Below are 21793 nucleotides of genomic sequence, written 5' to 3'. Positions count from 1 at the left end.
TGCTGTGTGTTCCACCAAAAGGTCTCCATTGTATTATGTAAACCAGCTAAAACAACTGAAGTGTTCATTTTTTTGTTTTGTTTGTTTGTTTCGAAAGAAGTATCACCCTGTGAGTTTTTTAAGTTTATAAGTGCTTTGTCCCTTTACTGTTCATCTTTATGCCTGAAATACGTGTGAAGTGTTTTATCACCCACATGTAAATTATACAGGCATTTAAAGCCATTTAATTCTGTGTGTTAATGACGTTTTCTGCATAGTTTTGAGTAATTAAGTTATTACTCTCTGTAAAATATCCAATATATAGGTCAATTAGATGTTAAAGACACACATGTCTGAAGTCAGTTCTATTAGACATATAATTCCAGAAATGACAGGTCCTGCTACACAAATACAAATAAGACTTCAAATCCTGTTTTGACCATGTCTGCAAACTGTAAAAACATGCAACTCTCTCTAAAAACCTAAAATGTTGAAGTATAAACTCTGTAACACCTGTAATTACATTTTTTTCCCAACTGGAACAGACAACTACTCCAGACAAAATAGCTAAAACAGAGACTTTTAATGAGCGAGGCAAATTCTCAGGCATCACCTGTGTGATACTGAGAGGTGATAAGTCCAGTCTTCAGAAATCTCCATTGAATGCTGTCTTTCTGTGAGCATGAACTTTCCCCTAATTCTCACACTGTTCTGTGCTCGCAGTGAAACAGACCACCTCAGACCGATCTCTCAGCCACCGCACGTTCTCCTCGTCTCTCCACACAAAAGCCTCTGTACCACAATGACTTCACACCAGGAAAACCCAGAAGTTCATTCAGAGCAAATAAACAATGTATCTTCCTATAGACATAACATATGTTCTCTTAATCCCATCTATTTGAAAATATAAGGATGCACTAAAGTAGAGAACAATTTGAGAATTGTGAGATATTTAGCATTTACACCATACCTTAACAGTTGGACTGTTAGAGTCAGGCTTTGATTAAAAATCAAAAGTGAAACTGCTAATAAATGACAATCAGGCTATGGACTACCAAAAGTCAAATTGTTTAAGCACAGAAATGGCAATTTAATAAAGATAAATCATTTTACTTTATATTCATTATTGCTGTTTGGTAGTTAAACCTACACTCTTATTAAATTTCTCGTTTAAAAAAAAAAACGAGAAATTAACAGGCTATCTTTTTGTAACCGGGTCCATTCTTACATCATGGTCCACATTATAAGCAAATATGTTGGGGGGGGGGTGAAACCTGAGCAGACTCACACACTCCCCCCAGATAGCCAGCCAATCAGAACGGCCTAGACTGCACTGAGAGAGTATAAAAATGAGTTAGCCCTTCAACAGCTTGAGCTCTTATGAATACTGCGACAGCTGACTGGTCTCCACAACAAGACAACCACAGACACATAACAAGCAAGATGAAGGTATCACTAGCAAATCTGCTTTGCATCACTGTCTTGGCTAGCTCTGGGACAAGCTTCCCAATGGAGAGGAGAGGGGCTGCCACTGGTAAAGAGAAGAGAGTTCAGTATGCAGCATGGGATGATGTCAACGTGCTTGCACATGGATTGCTGCAGCTCGGCCAGGGTCTTAAGGAGCATGTTGACAAGACCAAAGGCCAGATGAGAGACATCATCATCAAGATGAAGGTCTTCAACGTCACCGTATCCGAGCTTGGCAAGCTGACTCAGCGGCTGCATGAAGACAGTGAAGCTCTGAAAGCCAAAGCCCAAAACCTAGAAGAACGTGAATTTTTGGTCCTAAACATGTCCAAGGATCTGCAGGAGCAGACAGAAGAACTGCTCAGAGACAGACAGAAGGACCATGAGAGAATGAATAAGCTGGAAGAAAAAGTAGATGGCACGATGCAAGGAGAGGGTCAGGAAACTGGAAACGGCAGCCACAGCAATGCACGGAACATTCAGGTATGTGGAAAATCGTATTTCAACATTACATTTAAGTGAAGCTGCAGTGTATGGAAACATTTTATATTCATTTTACCAATACACATGTCTGTCTGACTTGGACCAATTAAGTATGCTAATGTTTGTTGGTCGTGTTTTGGCATATATTTGTATAAATGCCTATACTAAAACCTGATCCAAATAAGAGGTGAATATTTAAATACGTTTAAAAAGCGTAGAGTTCTAAAATATGAACACGATGATACAGCAGACGCGTGTGGTGAGTGCGCTTTGTTGCATGAACTCATAAACGTGCTGTACGTGCAGGTAGCAGCTATTCTTGCAGCCCAGAAGGGAAAAAAATCACATACTGACCACATGGGAAGACTGTTTTGAAGTCCGTTTAGAATGGTCCCTTCATACATGATTCAGGAAAATACTTGAATAAACGAAGTATTTCATACTCATGCAGACGTTTCTTCGCGAGTTTACGCGACTGTTACGTAATAGTGTAGAAGAAAGACTCTGTCGATTGAAACTATGATACATGACCGGTTATACTGGAAAATAGGCGATGTAGAATGATCGTATCGGTCTATTTGTGTTTGAAAAAGTCAGTTGGGAAGACTCAGAAAACTAACTGTAAACTATCTTATATTACAGTGGATGTTGGAGGCGCAAAATAAGCGCATTGATGACCTGGTTGAACGCATCAAGCAACAGCAAGAAAAACTGGACAAGCAAAATATTCGCATTCGAACCCTCCAAAACCAGGTAAATATATGAACATATAGAAATATACGAAGCAGTGTGATATTCACATTAGTTCTGTGGCTGCATATCTATAGTATTTCATGTTATGTGCACTAGATTCAGATGAAAAGTGAACGATCTTCTCTGAAACGGATGGAGGATGAAATCCATCTGAACACGAGCTCTGAACAGCGAGACTCACCTGTTGGTAAGTCGGTCTCTTTATTACACTACACCTTCAATTTACTTTTAAAGTATGATCTTGCACTTAAAGGTTTTTACGATTTACACATTTTAATTTCATTCAAAATTCCACTAAACTGAACTGAGTAATCTTTATAATGTGTGTGTGTGTGTGTGTGTGTGTGTGTGTGTGTGTGTGTGTGTGTGTGTGTGTGTGTGTGTGTCTGCGTGTGCGCGCGCGCGTCAAACATTAAACCATTCAATTTGATTGAATTCTGATTTGAAATTGAAATGTGTTAATCATAAAAAAATATGATAAGGGATGCATATATGGGTGGCCTTGAAGTCAGTAACATTGTTGGTGTAGTGACAAAAATACACAGGGGAAGGTGGTGCCCTTTATTAGTATCAATAGCATGCACGAACTTGTGCCACTTGTTTTGCACCTATGTTATTATGACTGTTATTGAGACGTAATTAAGGTAGAACATTGTCAGTTAGGGGAAAGATCATGCAACACACACACACACACACACACACACATACATACATACATACATACACACATACATACAGAGAGAGAGAGGATATAGGAAGTGCCTAATTGAAAAATAAATAACATTAAGAATAGTTTACCTACTTTTAAATCTGCAATAAAAGGTAGATTTAAAAGGATGAAATGGTAGATTTAAAAGAAACTCCCTATTTCAGAGAATCATGGTTGTCTCCAAGTAGGTGAAAGGTAAACCTGACTAAAACACATGGAATGAGGGAACAGACCAGTCATCCAAAAGAACATAATAAAGCCTCTCATGGTGATTTCTGACATCAGTGGGATCCAAGGATTGCTTTAAAAGAAACAGTTTCCCTGGACAGCTTCCAATTGTGTGAGAGTTCAGCAGTCTCGGACTGTGTTAACTCAGGGTCACAAAAAGGCAGGAACTCACAGGGATTTGTTGCAAATCTGGCTTTTTGTTGCAAAAACTCACAAGGATTTGTTGCAATTTTTTTTTGTATATCCTGTATCTTAGATTAGATTTCTTGGCTCTTATCCAGTGAAAACCATAAAGTAGGGAGTGCGTATTTTTGGACTGTGAACTTTGTATAGACTTTCCCTGTCGTGTGGAGACCACTACGAAAAACACGTAATTTCACTTAGAAGACATGTAACCTTTACCCTAGATCTGTCAGTCTACCCCCCTGCAGCCCCCCTTCTTCCACCCTTTGTAGTCAATGAGAAGTGTGCCAGAAGACCAGACACTTAATGCCATATGGTTTGATTTGAGCCCCTATTTGACTTAAATCTGTGCCATTAATTAGTTTACTGTTTTTGAAAAACACATAAACCACATACAGTTAGCCTATTTTATCTTGCTGTATTAATCAGCATTACTGAACATATAATTCTGAACATACACAGTATATATATATGATATACACAGAGGACTATTATTGTCCATGAATGTAGGGTGTCCTATTTTATCAGGTTAAACAGCATAGGAGCCAAACACATTTATTTTTTGGCATCTGCCTTGCATCTGATACAGCCCCTCAAGGGCAATGCAGTATATAGTCTCAAATAGCAGCAGCAGCCACGGCATTCCTGGATCACTCGCTGTCCATGCATTGTAATGTCAGCAGAGGGGTGCTGTGCATGTGAAGGATGCGTGGAGGGCTGAACTAGAGGGGGCTGGGAGGGAGGAATGCTTACAGAACTCTGTGTAATCTATTGCTTTGAGGGAAGTCTCTGCTTGGGAACTGGGGGAAAGGTCATATTTACACCCTCAATTGTTCCGGCCAGGTCAATCCTCACACGTGAAACTGCCTTTGTTAGGCAAATGTTTGCAAGGTGATAACTTGGCTGAAAGAGGTAAACAGCATAGCGCCCATATTGCACTTTGTACCTGAGTGAGCCACATACCAGCATCTGACCAAGCTGAGAGAAATATGTCAATGTGCACTATTTTGGACAAAGATGGTATTTGTTTTAGAACAACATGTCAAAAGATTTGGACTATTGACCTGGAATTCAAAACAAACTCCAAGTGGGTTTCTGGGTACTTGGAAATTCAAGGTTCTGTGTTCAAGATAAGAAGTTGGTTGCAATAAGATAAACACATACTAGTCGCAAGAGTAATTTGTAGATGAGTGAATGTGTTTGTGTTGTTTTTGTGTCTTTCAGCAGTGGCCTCTGACTGTCATGAGTTGTTTCTAAGGGGTGAGACCTCAAGCGGGCTTTACGCCATCCAGCCATCTGACTCGCAGCCGTTTGAGGTCTTCTGTGAAATGACACCCGGTAAGTGGAGCACCTCAATGCCATTTCACTCATCCCCTTAGATGCCCTCTCAATAAAGGAATGCTTTAAGCATGACTATTTAGAATGACATCTTTGTCAGTAAAGCATGGGCTAGACATTGCATATTTCCTCCCCTGCCCCAACATATGACCCTGAACATTCTGTAATCCTCTTACTTTGTGTTGTTGTCTAAAGAGGGTGGATGGACAGTCATCCAGAGACGCCACGATGGATCTGTAGACTTTGACCAACTATGGCAGGCCTATGAGAGTGGCTTTGGAAGCTTGAATGGTAAGAATCCTGTGTTATTTGTGTTTATTGTAGGACACAAGAAACTGCCCGAACTTTGCATGTACCACAGACACACTTTGCCTTCAGCACAGTGCACTTTGATTAAGAAGAAGTGATTTAGCCACTTATGTATGGATGTAGCCAGTTTAAGAAAAGAGGATCAGATCAATCCTTATTGGAGAGGAAATACTGACAAATCCCAGATCCTTAATGCCCTTAAATTGCTTAATTACACAGAGTGATTAAATCTCCTGTCCTAGATTTAAAGAACACGTTTGAGTTTCAATAACAGTTCTAAAAAAATGTCCTTGTTACTTTCAGGTGAGTTCTGGCTTGGTTTAGAGAAGATCCACTCTGTGTCTAAAGGTGGCAACTACATCCTCAAGGTTCAGTTTTCTGACTGGAGGGATGAGAGTCAGACCATGACGTACCCATTCCATCTGAAAGGTGAGAAGAGTAACTATTCTCTGCACATTCTGGAGAGGCAAGCCGGGAACCTGGAGAGCTCTCTCTCCACTGAAGCATCCGGAGTTCCCTTCTCCACCCGCGACAAAGACAACGACCAGAAGAATGACCTCAACTGTGCCAAACAACTGTCAGGTAATATATTTATTTATATATATATATATATATTTTTTTTTTTTTTTGGCTGAGGAATATTTATAGTATATGGCCATAGGCCATAAAATGTGTCTTCCTCGTTCTAATATGTTTCCTTTTTGCTTTCCAGGTGGTTGGTGGTTTAGCAACTGTGGTCGCTCTAACCTGAACGGCAGGTATTTTGTAACCCCTGCACCAAAGCAAAGGCACCAGAGAAAACAAGGAGTGTTCTGGAAGACTTGGCGTGGTCGTTACTACCCACTGAAAACTACCACCATGATGATTGCGCCCGCTGATATTGAGAACAAGTCATAGGTTCATCTCTGAACCAATCACTCAAGAGACCTTAACCAATGATATTGAATGGAACCTGCCATTCATAACCAGCCAAAATAACTGACTGGTGCTGAAAAGTACTAAAGCTCTATTAGGAGTGTCTTCCAATCTTCAGATTGTTAGTTAGACCGTTGAAGTCTGAAGTATGAACATCTATGAAGATGTGAGATGGGTGGACACTAAAATCACAGTCTGAGCAAGAATTTGTTCTGTTATCTAATGAGATTGGGAATAACTAAATGTGCCTGCAGCTCTGCAAGAAGCAGCATGTATTATAAATTGCAGGCCACTGTGAGGATCTGCATCATGTTTAGACATTTCTGGTTGGGAGGCGCTAAAAAGAGCTGATGGTTTATCACCATTGCGAGCACTACCAACAGCTAAAAGAGCTTGAGGGGAAAATTAGACTCACAAAAAGAACCTCTTGCCTCTAAAATGTGGACCATATAAGCTAAAAGCCAGTTCTTTTGAAAATACTTATAGTAAAGGCACTGTGTATCTTAAGGCATCATCCACAGACAAAGACATGAATTAGTAGATCTGCAGAACTTTGAATGATTTTTTGCCTGTGGGTCATTTCAAGTATACAAATTTGCCAGCTATTTTCTGGAACACATGCTATCTTTCAAAAGCTTAAATTATCTGAGACTACTTGAGAAATCTAAAGAGGATTTCCTGTGGAGTTATTTTTTCAGTCACATTGACTGCCTTTAAATGTCTATAGTTGTCACTTCTCTGTAAATAACTGAAATATACATTTAGCATTACAGCTGTTTTCTTGCCAACATTGAAAGGTCATGCTTTGATTCCCATATTATTTAAATGTTGTACAAATCATTGTTTTTCTTTTGCTTATAATTTATGTTTCTCAAAAAAGTTATACATTTTTTTTATTGTTTTTATAAAAAATGTGGCCTCAATGAAGAGGACAATAAATATTGATTTTATAAAAAAAATAAAAATTGTCATTAAAGTTCACATCTTGCAGCAAATATTTTTGAACAGGATTTTAAAAATGGTTTACTATTATTGCATACTAAATAGGTTCTGTCTCAAGTATAAAGACAAAGATTCAGCAGATGTACACAGTTCTAATCAGACCTAAGGGTTTAAGTGCATTTTAAACACTGTTGAGATGTCAGGTGATAGTGGAATGTCTTGAAAGTGCTCAAGCTTGCACAGTGCCCCAAAGCCAAGAAATACAGTTACAAATATAATTTAGCAGTTGGCTGCAAAATATACCCATAACTCATCCATGCAGCAGTGAGAAAAGATGCCACACATGCACTTTGCGTTACATAAGTACTATTTCTTGCTTTTCAATACTTAATATACATGAAAGTGTAAAGTTTGTTATATTCCAAATGCTGGTAGAACAATTCCTTTACTTATAATGGCAAGGGTGGATCTGATATCAAATAAGCTCCATTAAATCCATATTTGCATTGCCCAGATAGAGTGATCTTGTTATCAGTCAACACTTATAAAACCAACTCCTAAATCACAGGACAGATGATTCTCTGACTCTTTTGTTTGAACTAAAGTAACAACGACAACTATGTCCTTGAATGTTCCTAAAGTTGTAGTGCCATGTGGTCTTAACTACACGTGAACCTTACTTAATAAGAATCAGCTTATTCTGCTATCTTAACTTTAAGTAACCAAGATGCATTGGCTTCCGAGTGTCACACTCAATGCTTCACACCTAAGGGAAATTCCTAATGTGCCAAATCGCCACTAATGTGCTTTCAGTAACTTCCAGATGAATTAAGTGTATTAACAGGCAAGTGTTTGAATGGTTTAAGAGAAAAACAAGTGTGGAGCCTCTTTTTACTTCAGAAAGAAAAAGTCATATTTTCTACCTATAATAACCTATCATACGATATAACAGAAAATAATTGTGGTGTACACGTGAAACTTGTCTTTATAATAAAATATAGATGCTGATGACCTTCACAGGCTTAAAGGCAAGCAGATTATGCACATTATCCTGCCAAAGCATACAAATAGCCACATGTCATATAACAAAGCGGAACTAGTGTTGTGAGGCAAGGTCACTGCATACTCTATAGTTTCTTTATGTACAGCACACATAGGCCTATATGGAGTTATTATAACAACCATTACAGAACTAACAGAAATTCAGGCCATTTCACAAACATAAAGACTTGTGTTTCATAATATAACATCCATTATGTTTAGCTATTATGTTTCCTGAAGCTTGCTTCAATAGTATTTCTTTCTATTTGTACCATTAATGTATTGTAAAACATGTAAAGAGCCAGTGGGGCAGAAGCATTTATGAAAAAAGTTATATAACAACTTTGACTGTCATTAACCCTCATTAATCCCAAAGACCCCTCAGTATTACACCCTTTGTTGTTTTGTATTGGGTTTCCATATTTGTTTTGCATTTCACTAAAAGTCACTGAACAATTAGAAAAATGGAAAATGGCCTGGCATGGTTTTCTACTCATAGAACAAACTAATAAACCGCAAACACATTTCACTTTTGGATGAGACATTTTGATACATTGGTAAACTGAATTTTTTTGTTGTTGAAATTATAGATATTTTTGCTGTTTAAGGAGAACCCTGATGATGTTTCACAAGCTGAACTGAAGTCTACCTGCTTCTACAGGAGTCTGGAAGATAAATCATTTGGAGACATGAGGGAAAGGCAAGCAGCACGTCAACATGGAATGCAGGATTTCAGTTGCGTGGAAATATATGATCGTTTCGAGATAGTGATCTTGACAAGCTCACAGCACGCCTGTTTGCGAAGAGGCAAAAGTAAGCCCTTAAAATAAAAAAAATTGCACCTACGACAGCCTAGGCCGCCAACAACATAAAAATCGCAACCTCGGGCAGTACAAATAAATCGGAGAGATTTTAAAACAGCGCCACCTGGTGAAATCTACAAAAACAGCTATTGCCTGACTATCTGTCTGGGTTCAAGCCTTAAAGAAATATTCCAGTGGACTGTACCATGAAGCCAGTTTCGGTGGCTAGCGAGGTAAGTTTAAGTTTAGTTTGCCTCAACCCCATGTTTTAGGTAGCATGAAAGTTGGTCGACTTTTAGTGGTGTTCATCGCCATAGCAATTTACGCTGTAAGATGATCGCTAACAGATGCAGAACCAATCAGCTGCGAGTAAAATGACATCAGTCACTCCCCCCTGCCTCCTAAATCACACAAATAAAACTGAGAGTTTACCCTCTTTAGTCATAGCAAAATATAAACATATATTAGGCTATCAATAAAACAGAAAGTAAGATTAATATGATACCTTTAACACATAAAATATTAAAAGCTCAACATTGCTATGGAAAGTATTTACTTGGAAGTTATAATAAAATAAGCAGTATACAAAATACGTATTTTTATAACACAATGTTTATTACAAGTACATTCTTTACTACCTACATCCATCCATGAAGACTTTAAAATGTTCATGTCTTGTACAAAAGCAAAAGATTTTTGACTGGTTATATGGAATGTTAATAAAAGGTCACGTCTGGCATTTATACAAATATTCAAATACTTTTGAGTGAGAAAAGTAGTCCAATTCCTAAAAAGACTCCAATTCCTAATTTGGAATGTTCAAGGCTCATAATGTTGTTCTTCAATATCCTTTCACAATAATATAATGAAAAAAATAAATAAAAACCTGATCTGGCTCTATAAAGAGAAATATTTCATAAAGTTATACAGTATCTAATAGAGACAAATAACAGGGAGGATAAAATGACCTATTGAAAACATGTCATATTGCATGAGAGACTTTAACGTCTAAGACAATAACTGTATTACAAAACATAAACTACATTCACATTTCCTCACATCAACTGAGGAAGTATAATATTTGGGACCTCAAAAGCAGAAATGCTGCTGAAATGACAGGTAAAACCTTACTTTTTAGTGCATCTCAGGAATATGTTCGTTTCAACTTAAAAACCAAAAGATTAAATAACGGTGGGGCAATAGGCTATAAAAATAAGATAATGGACCACATAACTCCAGTAAAAGTTCACCAGAACTCAGCATTATTTTAAAATGCAGTCTTTAACTGTAACTGCTAAAACACACCTTTGCATGCTCAACTGAGCAAAAAGAAAAAAGTACTTAGCAAAATTATTTTGAACCCCTGAGCATATTCTATATTCAATTACTGAACCAGGCTCCTATGACACTCTTTCTAGTCAATCCTTAATATCAAATCTCTTCAGAACAACTAAATTATAAAAGAAATACAATAAAAAAAATTAAAAAACAAATCAGCATTTTGAGATAATGTGAATATAACTGTGCAGTAACCCCCTTTCCTACTCGTGTTTAGAAGGGATCATCAATTTGAAGAAAATAAAAACTAAACTGACAATTAAGGAAACTCTAAATATTATAGCAATTGTGCAATTAAATGACTGTCATTTGAACCATATAAAATACAAGTATCAATAAATGCAAGACTTAAGTGATATGTTTTCTAGGCCTCTATCTTAAAATGGACAAAGCATACTGTTTTATAAAAAGAACATCATTATACTGATATGATCTATATTGGTCACTTTCATAGAGCAACTATCTTCCACAGACACCACATTTATTGTGGTGTAATGGCATGTTTTGGGTCTTGTTTGCAAGGAAGTGCTAACTTCCATTTAGCTCCATATTCGGCCTTAGAGCCTGTGATAGGTCATTTCACTAATCTTGACCATCATCCTGGTAACCCTGGTACCCCTCATCTTGGTAATCCATGTAGCCACCAGCATCAGCCCCTTCTCCAGTCGCACTTGGCACACCTTTGGGGCAGTATTTGGCATTGTATATTTGGCGGCCTAGCCCGAAGTTTTGCCCGCTCTGATTGGCCCCTTGAGTGTAGCCCATTTGCAGAGACATGGTGGAGTTGTCACACTTGTCAGTGCCACTTTTCTGGTCGTAGATGGCACGACGGGTACCTGGCGCTGTCATGCCAGCCTGAAAGGGAGAGAGAGAAAAAAAAAAATGAGATACCAATAATTAACAAAATCTCATACATCATAAAACATAGGCCACATGGATGTTGGTACTTACTTGGCTTGCACCCTTGTTTGTTCCCATTTGAAGGCTGATGGTCGAATGGTCCATTGGTGGGAGAATGTGTGCCTTGGGATCATAGAGGTGCCTTCTGGTGCCATAGGCATTCATTCCAGCTTGACTTGCACATTTATTTGTTCCCATCTTTAGAAAGACATTCATAGGAGTTACGAATGAGGTAGGTGCATGTTTATTTTCCAGCTGTACTTACATCAAGCTAATTTACTTGTATTCACACCCTACTAACATGGGTACTATATTGTGATTCTGATTTATATGGTGTAAGATTATTTTTTATCTTTGGTAATGAGAGAAACTTGCTTGTACACAGTTACTCCACCATTCAATACAGATCATACCTGTAGTCCAATAACACATTGCCCGGCTTTCATTTTCTCCTCATCAAATGCCCTCTCCTGCTTCTCTGCATACTTCACTCCAATGTCAACACTTGAGTGACTACCCTTGGTTTTAGCCTATAAACATGGTAAATGCAAGAGAATCTTTAAGTTCCAGATTCATATAAAATTTCCAACTGGGACTGCTGAAAAGAAAAATACTAAGGTTAGGTGGTTGCTCTGAGATTATATAATTTAGAGGTGAAACGCATACCATGCCAGCAAGAGCCAAGAGGGTGGTCTGAACCTGCGTCATATTTCCATTCTCAAAAATATCATTGGCCTCAAAAATATCATGGGGTTTGAGACCATATGTGGTGATTGCTTTGATGAAGTTTGTCAGGTTCTCCAGCTGCAACAGAAAAGCAATAGCTAAATGAGAACATCATACGTATCATAACCTTATACTGGAAGTGATTTTGGTTTTGTGTTTTCAAGTAATGGGAAAGGTCAGCTCACCTGATGCCAATTTTGGGATGATTGGTTGATCTTTTTCACAGACCCTGGCTGAAGTTTGTTGATGAGCCTTTAAGGAAAGATCAAGAAGTCTCACTTAAGCAAACATATATTATAAAACTGCCTTTTAAAAAGACGCATGATGGGCACAAATCATACATAAACATCAATAAATGCAAACACAACACTAAACTTACTCGCACAGTATGATACCATTTTTTAAGCCCTTCTGGAAGTCATCTCCAATTGACCGTCCTGTAATGTCTTCAATCCAAATTCGTAATTCTTCCTCTTTTTGGGAGTCATACTTCTGTGCAATCTAGTGGAAAGATGGATATGACAGCAGTTAATAAACATAGAAAGTAAGATGGTATCATAGTTCTCCATGTTGTACCTCCATTAGAACATCCGCTCAACATAAGATTATTTCTTTGATTTTCCACATTATATAAACAAACAGAGTGTGGGTAAATAAAATACATTAATGTCTTAAAATATATGACAGTGTAGGCCTATCAGACGCCATTTATCTATCAGGCTACTGTATGAACTGTTAACTTAACCGATACCAAGTGTTACTACACAATACATAAAGATTAACGTGAACTAACAGCATTATCGCAAAGCACAAACGGCGTGGGTGTGTGTGTGTTTTCAGGCCACATTACAATTACATATTTTAGCACGGGAGGCAACGCCCCAAGAATTACTTGAGAACTTTAACTTTTTTCTTGACATGCTCAACGAATATCCTCGTTTCACTTGCTTAGATTTGGTAATATTTTAAGAAATAATCATATAATTCGATATGCAAGAAATTAAGCGCGCAAAGTTACACGTGTGTTACATGTTAACACGACAGGAAGTTTAGTTAAACATTTCATGAAACACTTCAGCTTGATCGGAATGACACTGGTAGACTCTCTGGCAAATTAATAGCTGCAATATCCCAAATACAATATATAAAATCTGTGTTAACGCCCGTTTTTAAATTTTTGGAAAATTATTAAACATACCTTGCTTTTCACTTCCGCTGAAAACCCGTAAGCAGGACCTCTGTTGAATGTGGACATTGTCAGCAACAAAAACAGCTAAAGTCTAAAAACAAATAGCTGCTAGTCGCGTTTCGGGAAATGAAGGAATGACTTCGGTTAGATTGGTTAATAAAACTGCCTACTTTACTGTTACATGTAGATTCGGTACTTTCCCTGATTTATCTGGCTGTCAATGAGAACAGCCGCTCGATACCCCGCCCCTTTCTTTCTTTCTTGGCCGCGATTGATATCAAAAACTCCATATATGGCACTCAAGTACCGAATTCCTTTACATGAGAGTATCCCTGTGTCCGTCCTGGTATTCCAGACACGTGGAAGCTGAGGAATGAGTCACCTTTGAGAATACAGCCGCAGGCTACTGAATGACGTCACTGATTTTCATGAAATATTTATCTGGAATGCTGAGAAAGCAACTCAAATGAGCGAGGAACGCAATTATGCAATGAAGTCAAGTCATACATGGATGGAATCAATGAAAGCAGACTTTTATGCCACTCGGTGACGAACATCCTGAGAATCTGGACAAACTGATAACTAGAATGTAAAGGATCTGCAAAGCTGTCACGCTGCACATGGAGGATTTTTTCATGAAAACTCAGTTTTTTCTCAATTGTAATAGAAAGTTTTCACATTATTAATGTCCTGATTGTGATCAGTTGAATGCCACATTGGTGAATCGATGTACCAATTTATTTCCATAGGAGCAAAATCTGTACATTATTCCAAACTTTTGGCCACCAGTGTAGATGTGAAACAGAAATTTTAAGTCCCTTTTTACACTAAATCTCTTTAACTTTTACATCTGAAAGTCACATGTGGTGCCTGTTTAGGTTCACTTTCCCATCTGAATGTGAAGATTTAGAGTATAAAAAGGACTTAAATATAGTTGTTCCTCACACACATACTATATATTATATCACTTCTGAAGATATGAATTTAAACACTGGAGTCTTATGGATTACATTTGTTCCTTTATGTGATTTTTGGAGCTACATAGGTCTGATGACAATTCACTTGCATTGTATAGACCTACAGACCTGAGATACTTTTCTAAAAATCTTCATTGTGTTCTGCAGAAGAAAGGAAGTCATTGAAATCTTGGATGGCATGTGGGTGATTAAATGATGAGAACTGTAATTTCTGGGTGAACTATTCCTTTAACTTTACTCTTCTTTTGTTTTTGGCGGTTCACATTCTTCGTGCAGAAAGGAGAATTTATATTATATTCCTTCCAAAGACATAGATTTAACCATTCATAACAAACTGGAAACACATCAAATGTGTACTAAAAGCTATATGAACAGTATTAAAAAGCGTATATCATAAAATAATCAAGCAGGACATTATTTATATCTACCCCAGAACCACGTAGCAGGTAGATACATCAAACAGCTAACAGACAACATGTCATATGGATTACTTTTATGTTGTCTTTGTGCTTTTGGAGCTTCAAAGTTCTGGTCCCCATTCACTTGTGTTGAATGGACCTCTGCAATTTTCTTCTAAAAATCTTTGTGTTCTACATAAAAAAAAAAAACACACATTTGGGATGGAAAGAATTTTCATTTTTGAGTTAACTGTTTCTTTAGCAAGTGTCTAGTGCAACCACTATTTGAAACATGGTAACAAGCATTGACAAGTTCAGTTGAAGGGGGTTTCAATGACAAACCAATCAAACAAATAGGCGATTCATTACGTGGTTTTAACAATTTCTGTAAATGTTACAGAAGAAAAAATTAAACAAATTAACCTTTTTAATTTAATCAAGAACACCACAATCATGTGGATTTAGGGAATAATTGATGGAAGAAAGGGTATCATGATGCAAAGAGTTTTGATCATTTTATTTTTCTAACAAATGAGTGGTGTTAAACACTGAACAAATATACTAATAAAAATGATCAAAGTAGTCTCTCTAGTTTTAAATTGCAAATTATATTTGCAAAACCCTAACCAAGTGTTGAACTCATGGATGGCCTTTGCTTCAGAAACCATGCATATCCCTAGAACAACTGACATGGTTTTGAGAAAACATGCTGTACTTTTTAAACCAAGTGAAGCTTGCGAAAGCCTTTCCAAACTTTTTACATCAAAGGCACATTGGTAGGACGAAGGTAGCAGAGCACAGTGTTGCAAGTCGGCAGCAAATTGGTTTCACCCCTTCACAAGACGTCTGTCTTCAAAACAATTGCATTGGCATTAAATAAATATATATTTGGGGGGCTTTCATTCAAAATGCTTATTTTCCTTCTAGAATAATTACATTCACACAAAACAGAAAAGTTATAATAAAAATACAAAAAAGGCTTAGCAAAGTTTTACACGGATTGCAAGAACTATGTACAGACAAGCAGGATAATGCGCATATTTATTGACACATTTATAGCACAATGCGTCGATTTGAAAAAAGAACAAAAAAAGACCAGATGGCAGATGCCAAAAGAGGTGTTTCCTTCTGTACCACCTGAAAAAAAGTCTAAATGCCATACATTCACTAAGGCTTTTCAAATAACAAAGTCATTGTTTTATGATATTCAATAAGGCAAACGATATCTAAAGGAATGGTAACAAGTATATTTCCAGCATATTAACATTTTCCTGCTTTCCTGTCCTCACAGTATGATGAAAATTAGCACCCTCTGTGACCATTATCTGCATTCAAATATTTGCGTTCAAAAAAAACTTTTTTTTTCCTCCTTTTTGACATATTTAGCATATTTTTTGAAATATTTTTTGTTTACAATTATCTAGGCAAACAGATTTATTTAAAATATTGTTTTATTTAACACTTTTAAAAATAGATTGCTTTATTCTCTCATATGAAAATCACATATCTTAGATAAATTGAGAAAGATATGTTAAGCAAGAAATTATGTTTGGTACTGTATGGAATGTCGATATCAACTGCAAATAGCACACACATGTAAAACCGTTGTGGGAAAAAGGTATTTTTATATGCCACACGTACATCACAAAGAAGGGCACAATTATGTGATGCCAACAGAAAAGCCTCAAAGATATTTGCACATCTTAGTGAATAACCTTCTGATAGGAAAAATGTAAAGAAAATGGTCAAATAAATAGATGCATATATGATAAGAAACTTTTATAATATATTCTTTGCCACATAAAGCTTTTTTTGTAACTGCCAAAAAAATTCTCAACTTGCTTTCAAAAATATCTGTACTGCTCACTGCTTGCTCTGATCTTCCTATTCACACTTTGTGCAATAACTGGCCCAGTTAAATCCCTGCGAGCCATTATATACAACCCATGTTTGCAAATTCTTGTTGGTAGCAGCACATTACATACAGGACATCTTCTTGGTTCCTTCTCATGGCAAACTTGGAACAACCCCTGTTCATTCATTACACCTATAAGAGGAACCTAGTACAGAGCGACAAGGTGAGAAACTAACAGTTCAGTCTCCCTAAACATAGTGGGAACATTAAAAACTTTTCCAACTCAAGTCTGCATAACCTCGTTTTTCTCAGTCTAGGCAAACATATGGCAGGATGTTCAATTTGCTCTCATCACCATGAGGATCCAACGATATGCATTCCGTCCAATCAAACCAGTTTCCCTTGGTGTCATAGCAACCGTTCACCCCTGGCCAGTGTTCCTTGTGTATTCTGATTAGGTCCTCATTGTTTACCTCCCGAGTCACCCCGGGTAGTTCAGCATCAGAGCTGCTAGGTACTAAAACGTGCATTTTTCTGAACTCTTTAACATCATGTTCCTCTCGTTTTAAATATTCATTCATGAAAAAGTGTGCCCCATGGGTCTGTGCTCCAGAGGATGTGAGAACATTGCTCTGAAGATTAAGGTAAGATTGAATAATTTCATTTCTGGACAGCTCCTTCCAGTTTGTCTGTTGAAAGGGGTTGGGGACTGATGTAGGTGTTTTTTGTTGGGGCATCTCAGTTCTTGGGGGCTCTGAAATCAGCGGTCCTTGGCACTCTTCCTCGTGGTGAGATTCTTTTGGAGTGAGGGGCTTAATCTGTCCTGTCACCGGGTCAAACGTTAATCTACGTTCTTTTAATCGGACAGGCTTTGTTCTGTCCTCTAAGGACTGCCCCAGAACATTTACCTTGTAGTCTCTGGGCCTATACTTCTTCCTCTTTTTGCCCTCTGAGTTAGATATTGCTCCATCTCGCTCACCTTTGGTCTCTGTGCCCTCTAAACCGCGTGTGGCTTGATGGGAGATGAGCGGGGAGTCAGGTAGCGGCTCCAGTTTTGCAGTGCTGTGTGTGGGCTGGGGGACTCTTTCGGTTGATCTGTGCAAGTGCATTGAGCCTTCAAGCCCAACAGATGATGGACCATCACCAATGCACACTTGGGCCGGGGAGTTTAAAGGCTGCAATGTAGGCAAAGGAGAGGGCACTTGGGAAGAATTCTGAGATGGACTCGACGGAGTCCCTTTCGGTGTATATGCAGAAGACCTCTTGGCCATGGCCTCGTTTGTTACACTGCGTGGACTCGAGGAGTACCGAGGGCTTTTAGGTTGATGCTGCCCACCATCCATTCTCGCATGCTGCTGTAACACTGATGCTTTGAGTAAGGAAGAAGTGCTAGGTAGTTTGGTAATCCCGGGCGAGCTTGGGTGAGGCTTCACAGCATTGACAGGAATTTTGTTTTGCCTGTCATTCTCAAGGTGCTCTGTGCGGATCCTGTCAGATGGTGCATCATCATCTTTTTCCAAGAGATGCTCAGGGCTCCCCCTAATTCCATTTGATGGTGGGGAAGAAGAATACATTTTCTCATAAAGGGACGTTTTCGTAATTTTGGCGGGCAGATGCGGGCTATCCTTTTGATCGCCCCGCCGTTTTCGAGTGCTAGATTTCTCTGCTTTTGGGGAGTACGTGTTGTGGATGTCATTTCTGGTTTTGAGCTCTAGAGCAACCTTGCATGGTGGGGGGACCACTGGAGGTGTGTCTATCCGGCAGGGGTGAGCACTTCCATTGGCAGAGCCTGGGACATTTGGCACTCCTCTAGCTGGAGTGTCACTTTGTCCAGGATCAATAAGCTTCTGCCAGGTCCGCAGGAGTTTCTTGGCACGTTTGGCAAGGTCTTCATCCTTTGTTTTCTTTCTCACATCATTAATCAGCTTTCCTAAGCGGGTTTCCTGCATTTTTAATAAATATAGATAAGTCAACTAAGATTCCATTAACGTTGTGGTTTACATGTCCATTACATACATCATCATATGCCATATATTTAAATTGACAATGCCACCAAAACTAATGCAAGGTAAAAAAAAAAGGTAATATAACCATTTTATTCAGCCTTTACAAACAAAAGTATTTGCACTTCAAATGAGCTAAATAGCAAATTCATGCAACACTGTGGCTATGTATTTCAAGCTCTAGGCAAAAAAAAATTGAAGAGTAAAAAATGTTTTGACCAGTAACATCAATACCAACCTCAAGTGCTTCTTTGGTGATAGGGTATTTCTCCAAATTGGTAATAACATCAAGAACTGCAACCATGTTACAGATCTGTTCAAGAAGAGAAAATATTTCAAACAAACTCAATATTAGGCAATATTACAAGTGATTTTCATATACTAAAAGGTTTAATACAACACTCTGCATTCTGATTTTCAGTGGACTGAAGTCATATGTATTGAGACCATACTCAAGTCATGAAAATTACTGCAAATCTTACAGTAGCAGATATACGGGCCTGAAGTCTAATATGAAGAACGCCATAATATTTGGCAGGCACCAACTAAAATTACTAACTCTCACAGTTGTCATACATAGAATACTATGTCAAATATGATACATTGATTGTGTGGTTTCAGTAACAATATGGCATCAAACACATTTTGTCTCTTACAAACACCAGTATGTTCATGAGCTTTTCAATTAATTGAATGGACAACAGAAGAGTTAACCACCATGCACTCTAGGTCAGTGATTCTCAACTGGTTTTGCTTCGGGATCCAGATTTTACACTGGAAGTCAAGTAGCAACCTACTATAGTAAAAACATAACCTGTATTTAATGTATCCTGGGTCGCATTTCCTTTTATGTTGCATAGTTTTGTTCATGGTTTTCAAGTGCAAGGACATGCATCAAGTGACATTATTTTTGTTGTTGATGTCAGTTTCTCTCCCCCTTGAAAATAATGATTTTATTTATTTTTTAGCACATAACAGAGTGTTGCTCTTTTCCTCATCAGTGCTGTTTGGCATGTCGGGGCTGCCTGTTTGATGGGTTCAACTTGACTTCCTCTGTGATGCTTTAAACTAGAAAAGTCTTACTAAAATTGAAATGGGTCACATCAGTTTTGAGAGAGAGAGCTAGTAATGTTACAATCACACGAAAGTGCAGTGCCTTTAGCTGAATGCGAGCTTATCATTAAATCACTTTATTATATATTATAATTAAATAATCTATATCACTTGGGCGCTACCGGATTATTGTTCTATCCGAATAGACCTGCAACCTACTTTTGGGTCGTGACCCACCAGTTGAGAAACACTGTTCAAGGGCATCATTCTAACCCTCCTGACCCTTGCCATGTAACCCCAAGCGAATGCTAAAAATGCAATAAATTATGAATGGATCTGATCAACAGGGTATATGTTGGGTATGAAAACACCCAACAACGGATATAAATCAAGGGTGTAGAATTGGCTTAATATTGGGTGGGTTGCAGCGTGAAGCATCTACATGTTTCCATTGATCATGGTATAAATATTGGGGGGGGGGGGGGTGGTTCTTGTTTGTTTTGATTATTGGGAGGGCTACCTCCCCCCATCCTCCCTGGAAACTACACCCCTGATATCAATGGACAAATTTTGCATGAAATGCAAAACAGTAAGTAACTCAGATACAAGTTCAAGTTTTAAAGTTAGGCAAACCTGAACAAAGGTAAATGGTTCACTTATCAAACGATTCAGACAGTGATGGCAGAACCTAGAAACTTAATGTTAGGATACGCTGTACAGTCTTGTAATGACACCTCTGTCTTCAAATTTGTTTATTTGCCGCGCTACACTGATTATTTTCCTCACGTTCTTCATTTGAATTCCTTTTCTCCTCCCTGGGAGGAAGTGCTGTTGGAGAGTTACCCTAGGAAAACTTTCAATGTGGCTGTCACCTTTTTCAGCTAAACAGCGAGATCTAGTTAGGTCTGCACACTGAAATACAGCCACTGACGGTGTCCGTGTGCTCAGTTTAGCTGACTATGGACATTACTTCTACGGTTTACAAGGCTATTCCAATGCATCAATAGAGACTGAATCTGTACAAACTGCTGGTGTTCTGAGTTCAGCTACAGAATCAAGCAAACATTCAAAGCTAATTCGCTCCAATTCATCTGCTAGCTCACTGCTAGTGACACTGTGTCAGCTAGCCACACATATCGAGCTTGTTTATACTACAAGATGCCATTAACAAGCTGGAAACACATCGAATGTGTACTAAAAGCTATATGAACAGTATTAAACCATCATAAAGCGCAGACAGAATCGAGCAGGACATTATTTATATCTACCCCAGAATCACGTAGCAGGTAAGCTATACATCAAATAGCTAACGGACAACATGTCACGCAGGGTTTACACAGCATGTCATCTGTGTCTGATCACATGGTGTATCTTGCACTTAGACGGGTGCTTTAATAAAATCACTGACTGGATATGTTTGAAATCTGGGGTTTAACTCGTGCCTGTCTAGCTGTTCAGTTAGCACAGAGCTGAAAGCAAATCTGACTCTCGTCAATTAGCGGGCTGGCTAACTTGAGCTCAACTTCAGCTTTGCCATAAAACAAGGGGCTCAATACGGTACTCGGCGGCTCGAAATGAGGATTTAAATGTGTCTATGGTGGGGAAAGCGACCTCGGTGGCGGGAAAGTGAGCGGGCTACTCACATTGCTGTGGCTATCGATGGCCTGCAGCAGCCGGTCTCTCATCTGATGCGGGGTTGCGGAGGCCGTTGTCATTGCCTACTCGGTGTGAATCGGCCGACGGGGGAAAAATCCTCCGACTTCAAGGGCTTAATGGATTGCGGGAAATCACAGGCCTCTCAGGAGGATTGAGAAGTGGCGGAACCACATGTTTCTAACGTGCCTGTTGGCTTGAGAAATGGTGTGTTGTGTTTTCAGTTGGGAGATGAAGGTTCGACGGTTGTCGTCACTCTCCACCTCATTGCGTCGAGCGCTCGGCTCTCAACGTTCTCATGGACTTCACTGGAGCAAAAGCCCAGCAGCGCTGCATTGTGGGAGCGTGCGATGCCGCGTGACGTCATTACGCCGGTTCAAATAAAGAGTGCAGCCAGACATACAGATGACGCAAAGGCAGGCAGTTATTATTAGGTTATGTCAACAGCCTATTTCTGTTATCAAAGATAATTTGTATAATATTATTTTTTTACAGTGGTGATGGAATAAGAAATCCTGCTTATGCGTTTGGCCAGTGGGTGATTCTCACCA

General features: G+C 38.6%; 3 protein-coding genes across 3 annotated transcripts; 1 reads left to right on the top strand and 2 right to left on the bottom strand.

Annotated features, from left to right (window-relative positions):
• The first annotated feature begins 1389 nt into the window (after positions 1-1389).
• On the top strand, positions 1390-7363 carry LOC127645591 (angiopoietin-related protein 4-like). Its single transcript, XM_052129252.1, has 7 exons — positions 1390-1929; positions 2572-2682; positions 2779-2869; positions 5027-5140; positions 5336-5431; positions 5753-6031; positions 6162-7363. Exons 1-7 carry the CDS (start codon positions 1423-1425, stop codon positions 6344-6346), a joined length of 1383 nt encoding a protein of 460 aa, XP_051985212.1. The 5' UTR covers positions 1390-1422; the 3' UTR covers positions 6347-7363.
• Positions 7364-9744: 2381 nt separating this feature from the next.
• cnn2 (calponin 2) lies at positions 9745-13588 on the bottom strand. Its single transcript, XM_052128557.1, has 7 exons — positions 13313-13588; positions 12494-12615; positions 12300-12366; positions 12055-12192; positions 11802-11918; positions 11440-11586; positions 9745-11343 (listed from the first exon to the last, which is right to left on the bottom strand). Exons 1-7 carry the CDS (start codon positions 13367-13369, stop codon positions 11071-11073), a joined length of 921 nt encoding a protein of 306 aa, XP_051984517.1. The 5' UTR covers positions 13370-13588; the 3' UTR covers positions 9745-11070.
• Positions 13589-15574: 1986 nt separating this feature from the next.
• On the bottom strand, positions 15575-21546 carry LOC127645352 (mediator of RNA polymerase II transcription subunit 26-like). Its single transcript, XM_052128942.1, has 3 exons — positions 21233-21546; positions 18775-18849; positions 15575-18476 (listed from the first exon to the last, which is right to left on the bottom strand). The coding sequence occupies exons 1-3, from the start codon at positions 21302-21304 to the stop codon at positions 16842-16844; spliced, it is 1782 nt and encodes a 593-aa protein (XP_051984902.1). The 5' UTR covers positions 21305-21546; the 3' UTR covers positions 15575-16841.
• Between the last annotated feature and the right edge of the window lie 247 nt (positions 21547-21793).

The sequence above is a fragment of the Xyrauchen texanus genome, chromosome 6, assembly GCF_025860055.1.
Source record: "Xyrauchen texanus isolate HMW12.3.18 chromosome 6, RBS_HiC_50CHRs, whole genome shotgun sequence".
Taxonomy (NCBI): Eukaryota; Metazoa; Chordata; class Actinopteri; order Cypriniformes; family Catostomidae; genus Xyrauchen; species Xyrauchen texanus.
This window is presented reverse-complemented; position numbering and strand designations above follow the sequence as displayed.

Excerpts from the sequence above, each read along its gene's own strand:
- LOC127645591 (XM_052129252.1), top strand. The coding sequence starts at position 1,423 with ATGAAGGTATCACTAGCAAATCTGCTTTGCATCACTGTCTTGGCTAGC. Across the intron at positions 2,683-2,778 it reads TTCGAACCCTCCAAAACCAG|ATTCAGATGAAAAGTGAACG; the intron begins GTAAATATATGA and ends TATGTGCACTAG. Across the intron at positions 5,432-5,752 it reads TGGCTTTGGAAGCTTGAATG|GTGAGTTCTGGCTTGGTTTA; the intron begins GTAAGAATCCTG and ends TGTTACTTTCAG.
- LOC127645352 (XM_052128942.1), bottom strand. The coding sequence starts at position 21,304 with ATGACAACGGCCTCCGCAACCCCGCATCAGATGAGAGACCGGCTGCTG. Across the intron at positions 18,850-21,232 it reads CCATCGATAGCCACAGCAAT|ATCTGTAACATGGTTGCAGT; the intron begins GTGAGTAGCCCG and ends CTTCTTGAACAG. Across the intron at positions 18,477-18,774 it reads TCACCAAAGAAGCACTTGAG|GAAACCCGCTTAGGAAAGCT; the intron begins GTTGGTATTGAT and ends TTAAAAATGCAG.
- cnn2 (XM_052128557.1), bottom strand. The coding sequence starts at position 13,369 with ATGTCCACATTCAACAGAGGTCCTGCTTACGGGTTTTCAGCGGAAGTG. Across the intron at positions 12,367-12,493 it reads AATGGTATCATACTGTGCGA|GCTCATCAACAAACTTCAGC; the intron begins GTAAGTTTAGTG and ends CTTTCCTTAAAG. Across the intron at positions 12,193-12,299 it reads CATCCCAAAATTGGCATCAG|CTGGAGAACCTGACAAACTT; the intron begins GTGAGCTGACCT and ends TTTCTGTTGCAG.